General features: G+C 43.3%; 1 protein-coding gene across 1 annotated transcript in view; it reads left to right on the top strand.

Moving 5' to 3' along the window:
- LOC311231759 (netrin-1-like) overlaps window positions 1-7,500 on the top strand; it is a gene marked incomplete at its 5' end in the record, with an annotated part of 123,266 nt that overhangs the window by 95,788 nt on the left and 19,978 nt on the right. Inside the window, one exon of the mRNA XM_084318382.1 lies at window positions 3,100-3,288. Within this exon, the coding sequence (XP_084174508.1) occupies window positions 3,100-3,288 (189 nt within the window). The remainder of the gene's footprint in view (window positions 1-3,099; window positions 3,289-7,500) is intronic.

Here is a 7,500-nt window from a genome sequence, read left to right as displayed (position 1 = left end):
TACTGTCTAGTTTGGGTTTCTTTAGTAAGAGTCTTACGACGGCTGTTTTGAATGCATCTGGGAAAATGCCGGTCAGAAGTGATGTATTTATAATATGACTTGCAATACTCTCGAATATTCGCTTAAAAAATAGTGTGGGTATAGGGTCAATACAGCAAGTGGAGGAGTTAGATTCCATGACAGTTTTCTAAAGCTCAGTTGACGTAATGCAAGCGAATTGTCCTATGGTTACTTTTTCGCATGAGTTTGCTGATGGTGTCCATGTTTGTATCGGGACTAATGCTGGCTCTAATTTAACAAATACACATGCACATCACATTTCAGGCTCATGCACGCAGGACAAACCAGCAGCTCTAAGTTGAACGCGAACCCAGGAACACCCCTTGGCAGGCACAAAGACATCTGATTGGTTGCTGATGCACAGAGCTGATGTTCTTGGCTAGTCAGATGTTTTAGGCCTCCGCCAAGTGGTGTTCCCGCGGTCACATCGGAGAACTAACAACACTGTCATGTTCCTCGTCAAAGGGTACACATAACGTGCAACACCACCTGCCGATCCAAGGCTGGGAAATACTATTATTATTATTTTTCATCCAGTTTTTAAAGCTGCTGGTTAGATTAGATTCGATTCGATTCGATTGTACTTTATTGTCATTATTATTTGCATACAACGAGATTTGGGACCCAAGCTTAAGGTGCAGTAATAAAATCACACAAGTAATAAAAGAGAACATAAAATATACTATATACTATACAATAAGACAATGTTACAATACTGTACAATATACAAAATAACAACAATATACAAAATAACAATACACAAAATAACAATCACAGTGTCAGACGGTAGTGGGTGGGTATTGCACAGTGGATATTGCACTTAGGGGGTAGGATGTTGCACAGTGTGGGAGGAGGGGGAAAGGGTGAATTATTGGTGCATATTAGAGTATAACATAATATAGCATAGTAGAGCATAATTGCCTCTGGGAGTCTGTGGAAAACCTTTGTCGCACACATGCATGGGCTTGAACAGTGATGCGGGGCTTGCTCTATTTCTGCCGGCCAGGTGAACTCACCCTTTCTCCTTGTAGTTGCCTGCTGGAGCTTCATAAGCCTCTGCACCACAGTGCACGGTGTGCGTCCTGGGTCTCCACGCGTCTCCCCGTGTTAATAATACATGAACGTGTCAGTGGTTTGTGGTCGCGGACCAGTGTCTCAGCTGGACGGACGCTAATGAAGCAGAGCGTGTGTCTGCCCCCCTCCGCGGCCGGGGCATCATGAATAAACATCACATGGCTCATTAAACCCAGCAGCGCTGGCAACTGCAGACATCAGTAAACAAGAAGCCCGGGTGCCCCACATGTACTGAAGGGAACGGTGCAGCGCTGTGGTACCAGGCCTCGACCTTCTGGATGATGCCTCACATGTACTGAATGGAACGGTGCAGCGCTGTGGTACCAGAGAGACAGAGACAAAGAGAGGCAGGCAGAGAGAGAGAGAGAGAGAGAGAGAGAGAGACAGAGACAGAGACAAAGAAAGGCAGGCAGAGAGAGAGAGAGAGAGAGAGAGAGAGAGAGAGAGAGAGAGAGAGAGACACACAGAGACAGAGACAAAGAGAGGGACAGACAGACAGACAGACAGAAAGAGAGAGATATAAAGATGGATAGAGTAGGGAGTGTCAGGCAGAAAGAGAGAGAGAGAGAGCATGGGGGATAGTGAGTCAGATAGAGAGAATAAGAGAGAGAGAGAAATGAGAGCAGAGCTTATTGTTTGGCCTCATTATCAGACGAGTTCAACTCCTCACAGTTTTTAGCTCTGGGGGGAGACGTTCCATTGAGGCTTGTATCAAGTAGGATTTTCCTCTGGTAAACAAATACATACAGTTAAAAAATATATTGATATTCAAAACCACCCACTTATAGTACTTTGTCAGCGCTGTTACATCTTTGAGGTATCACAGGCAGCTATGCCACTCTGTAAGCCTGACAAAAGCCCTGAAAAAAATGCAGCAAGAAATGTTTTCACAAGAAAAGGCCGTCTGTCGTGGCCGGTGTATGCAGTGACAGCAGATGGATGAACGAGTGATTGAATGGAACAGTGATGTAATTGACCTATCTCAAGCCCTGCCCTCTTTTCTTGATCCTCCAACCACAACTGTTGCTTACAAAGTTTGTCCGAGGGAAGCAACAGTTGCAATTGAAAAAGAAAAGAGGGCGGGGCTTGAGAGGTAAATGTTCCCTTCTTCTCCTTTCACAGGCTATAATAAAAAATGAGGTACTATTACAATTATAATTAGTGACATTATAAGAATAGCATTATGCTGGCAAAGAAATAAGGTATTACGTCATTACTCTGCACATTGTTGTTCCCAAAGTCTGAACAGAAATGGGAAAGAAAGATTTTAGGTTTTCCGCACCTACTGCTTGGAACAATTTTCAGTCTGATCTAATAAATGCGAAGCTTGGTAACCCTGAATGTATTTAAGGATATTATGAAGCCTATTGTAACCCGGTGTTCTGTCTGCAAATGTTTTATCTGACCATTTTGTAACGTCTATGTGTTTATTTAGAATCTCTATCTGCTATTCTTGACCAGTCTCCCTTGTAAAAGAGACATTGCATCTCGATGAGACAAACCTGGTTAAATAAAGGCTGAATAAATACAATAAAAATAATTACAATTTGACATAATTACATTATGAAAAACGAATCAAACCAGACCGAAACCCATGCAACCATACAAGACTATCCATTTGTTATTTTCTTTCTACATTTGCGTGCAAGTAACTACACCAAACATACATAGGGGCGACAGTGTCTCAGGAGGTAGAGCAGTCGTCTGGTAATCCGGGCAGCGTGTCGAAGTGTCCTTGAGCAAGACACTTAACCCCTAATTGCTCCTGATGTGCAGGTTGTCACCTTGCATGGTCGCCTTCACGGCCGGTGTGTGAATGTGTGAGTGAATGGGTAAAATGTGAGGAACAAATTATAAAGCGCTTTGGATATAAGTAGCTATATTATAAATGCTACATACCCTCTCTTTCCGTTTGGATAAAGTCTAATCATCGTCTAATAACGGACCTCTTCCCTTCCCTCGCAGCCTGCAACTGCAACCTCCACGCGCGCCGCTGCCGCTTCAACATGGAGCTGTACAAGCTGTCCGGGAGGAAGAGCGGAGGCGTCTGCCTCAACTGTCGCCACAACACGGCCGGACGCCACTGCCACTACTGCAAGGAGGGCTACTACCGGGACCTGTCCAAGACCATCTCCCACAGGAAGGCCTGCAAAGGTACGGCTCCTCCGTTGTTGCCCTTTTCTTTCCCTCTTTTCTCTCGCTGACAGTCACTTTTTTTATCCGGTTGTCCAGGCAGCCGGTCAGCCTTTACACAGGTCTGTGAGATGTATAGCTTAATCCAGCGACATTGGTTTGTCACCTGGAGACCTCGGTTATTGTACGGTTAAGGTGATGGAGGCAGAAAGAGCAGTTTCGCAGGAAGAGAGAACATACTTATGTACACTTAGTCTTAGACCAATGGAGACTTAGAGCAATGCAGTGTTCAGACTTACTGAGCTTTCGATGTAAAGCGACCTTCATCGGGGCATTTGGTTGGTTGTAATAAAAGTCCATGTTAAAACTGAGACTTTTATTGATCTGAAGTGTGAGGAGGCAGTTCGTTTTTATTGGAACATCCACTAACATGTACTACTAGATGATGTGCAAACATTCAGGAATTTGAAAGTTTCAAATTCAAATTCAAGCTCCGCTCAAACCCCAGTTTATATCTGACCTCACAACCAAAGTTTATATCTGACCTCTGTGACCTTTGACCTCACAACCGTGAGACATTTCAATCAGCATAGAATCACAGGAGCACGTTGATAACGATGATAACGGCCACTACTGACGTTATTTATGGTTTTAGATTAATTAGAGGAAGTTTGAAAAACACTGCAGTCCTTACATTCCAAAGCCCTGTCTCGCCCTCATCGCTCTCTCTGTCAGCACAGATGAGTTTGGGGGCGGAATGGGTGGGTTTGGGTGGCTGTTCCTTCATTGACACTGAGTTATTTGGCTTCATTTAACGGGGGGATGGGGTTGACAGGACAAGCAAAACAAACAGACCCAAGGTGTGAAGTGATCCCCAGTGCAGGTCAGAGATGACTGAGGGGAAGGAGCGGCATGAAGAGGCACTGAGGGGGACGGGGGTACGAGAGGGTAGGTACAGAGAGGGGGATCGGAGCGGAAGAGAGAATGGGAGGATAGGAGGGTATCGAGGAGTGAAGAGAGGGAGGGAGGGAGGGAGGGAGGGAGGGAGGGAGGGAGTAGAAGGGTTAAGCCTAGGACACACTAGAAGATCTTTCAAATTGTACCTGCAGTGAGTATTTTAGAGTCTTAGAACTCATATCAGATTCACCCTGATCTGTAACTCCAGTGGGGTGGCACTACCATCTAACCCTGACTTTTGAAGAGGATGACAGATAAACAGGGTGCAAGGGAGTGGACATTATACTGTAGGAGGATTGGGAGGGAGTGGACATTATACTGTAGGAGGATTGGGAGGGAGTGGACATTATACTGTAGGAGGATTGGGAGGGAGTGGACATTATACTGTAGGAGGATTGGGAGGGAGTGGACATTATACTGTAGGTACAGCAGGGGTTAAAAGGAAAGAGGAGGATTGGGAGGGGGGTGTACAGAATAGGATAGAAATCCTTTAATAATCCAGAGGGAAATTTGGCACTACAGATCGCTCACATTGAACAACAATAAAGATTTAGGTAGTCAATAGGACTAAAATAAGAATAAGAATATAATAATATAAAAAATAAGAATAAAATAGAATAAAGAATAAAATACGGTCTGGGATATACATTCTGGTATGTATATACATTCTAAAATCTTAAATATACAACTATCCAGCCAAAATATACAGAAATATACAGTAAAATGTACAGTAATAAGTGTGAAAATGTAAAGTGTCCAGGAAGATTGTAAGAAGTGTACAATTTGGGTACACTTACACAGGGTGAGAGAAGAATGAGTAAAGGAGGAGAGGCAGAGAGGAGGAGGAGGAGGAGGAGGAGAGCTCAGCCCCACGCAGGTGTGCATAGTCCTCCTCACCGCAGACTGCCGGGATGAATGGCATGCCATCAGCCCTCACCACGGCTAATGAGGGTCAGAGAAAAGAGAGGGAGCGACAGAGAAAGAGAGGCTATGTTTTCTCACCTCTCCTGTTGCTGGAGGGGAAAGATAACAGGAGCTGGATCCCTGTGCAAACAAGCCCAGGGACACCTAGACCTGCCTCGCGTGGATTGTGATTGCAGACACACACACACACACACACACACACACACACACACACACACACACACACACACACACACACACACACACACACACACACACACACACACACACACACACACACACACACACACACACACACACACACACACACACACACACATACAAGCACACACACTTACACACACACACACACACACTACAATCCACGCATACCTGGCTCGGGGCTCCAGATCGCTAACTTCCAAGGGCAGTCCATAAGGAAATATTAGCCTCTTGCTGACAGCTTCTTGCTGCGTTTTCCCACATCATTCACCAGGAAGTAAATAAATAAACCCACCAATCAGTGCGTTTGACAGACATCATGTCTGAGAAGCAGAACATCTGTGGGCTCATCAGATGAAACTATATATCTAACGTTACTGCGTTATCGAACACTGATTAGGTAGGTTGTAGCTGTGCCATTATACTGTTGTTTTCCACTGTATCGTTATGTTGTAACTGACGTTTGCAAACCTTTTAATGTGAAATGCCTGTTTTTGTTGTTGTTTCTTCAAATCTACAGCATTTTGATGGTTTGTCGATGGCTTTATTTTTTTTGATGTGTTTATACAGTGCTTTATTTTGCCTACTCAGTTTCACAACCAAAACATGCATGGAGTTAATTTGCCATGAAGTTCTGCCTGATTGCTGCTCTAACAAAAAAAACATCCGTCAGAGCAGAAGAAGATGACACAAAGTTTGCATTAACCCTTTCACTACCACACTACAGAAGGTTAACCTTTCACTACCACACTACAGAAGGTTAACCTTTCACTACCACACTACAGAAGGTTAACCTTTCACTACCACACTACAGACTACAGGAACCTCAAGGAAACAGAACTAAAACATCCACTTATTCATTCACCCACTTTGTTCATAACCGGTGTTCCTACTCTGACATTAACCCTTTCACTGCCACACTACCAAAGGATTAACCATTTCACTGTGACAATACAGAAGGTTAACCCCTTTCACTGCCAAACATCTGTGTGGTAGTGAAAAGGGTTAACCTTCTGTAGGGTGGTTGTGTAAGGGTTAACCCATTGTGTCGTGTGTGTGTGGCAGTGAAAGGGTTAACACCTTCCGTGGCTCTGGGCCCTTCCTCCTGTCGACTGGGAATGCAAACAGACATTCATCACGGCGGGACGTTGTGTATCATTAACCCCTTATCCTCAGACACATCTAGCAGGCTGGGCTTATTGTTGTGGGGACTTAACCTTTTTCATGTTGTTTTAACATCCCTTCTACATGTGTCCAAGACTTGATTCTCTCAGCATCCCATAACTCATTCTCATGGGGGTTCTGTTGCTCCTATCGGAGGTGATCGATGCCTCGAGGGTCCTGCCACGCGTTCCATCACAGCGTTTTACAGAGTTGTTTCTTTTCCACTAAATAAAATATACAGTATATTGCAGAGTAGTTATTAAAAAGTTACAAACTAATACAGTTTGTGATTTGGGCTGTGGTAGAAAAGACTATTTTTATAACATGTATACAAAATTTGGATACATTTTAAGTAGGGATGTCCGATATTATCGGCCGACCGATATTATCGGCCGATATCGGCAGTAAAATGTGATATCGGAAAATATCGGTATCAAATTTTTTTTTTTTTTTTTTTTTTTACATTTATTTAACCTTTATTTACCCAGGCAAGCAAGTAAGAACCAATTCTTATTTTATTTATTGTCAAAAGTATGCATGTTGGTTTAATTCAACAACAAGAGATATGTAATGTTAATTTTTACTTTTTTAATTATCATATTTTGCACAGATAATGCTTACATTTAGAAAGCCTTTTGAATGCATCCAGTGAAATTATTAATTACCTGAAATTATTCAGTTTTTTTGGGGGGAAACCCTGCATATATCGGTATCGGTTGATATCGGTATCGAAATTAAGAGTTGGACAATATCGGAATAATCGGTATCGGTAAAAAAGCCAATATCGAGCATCCCTAATTTTAAGTATACATTTTCATATTCATGTTTGGAAAATGACCAAATCGTTATTCAGATTCACTACCGATTGTCTCTCCGGTGCCATAAAACTATGCTTCTGAATTTGTGCTTTACTTTCACAAGTCCACCGTGTTCTACGTCTGGGACCTTTTGCATGCAGAGCAGAGGGATGATTAATCCAGCTCATCC

The sequence above is a fragment of the Notolepis coatsorum genome, assembly GCF_963971535.1.
Source record: "Notolepis coatsorum genome assembly, chromosome: 7".
NCBI classification, from domain to species: Eukaryota; Metazoa; Chordata; class Actinopteri; order Aulopiformes; family Paralepididae; genus Notolepis; species Notolepis coatsorum.
This window is presented reverse-complemented; position numbering and strand designations above follow the sequence as displayed.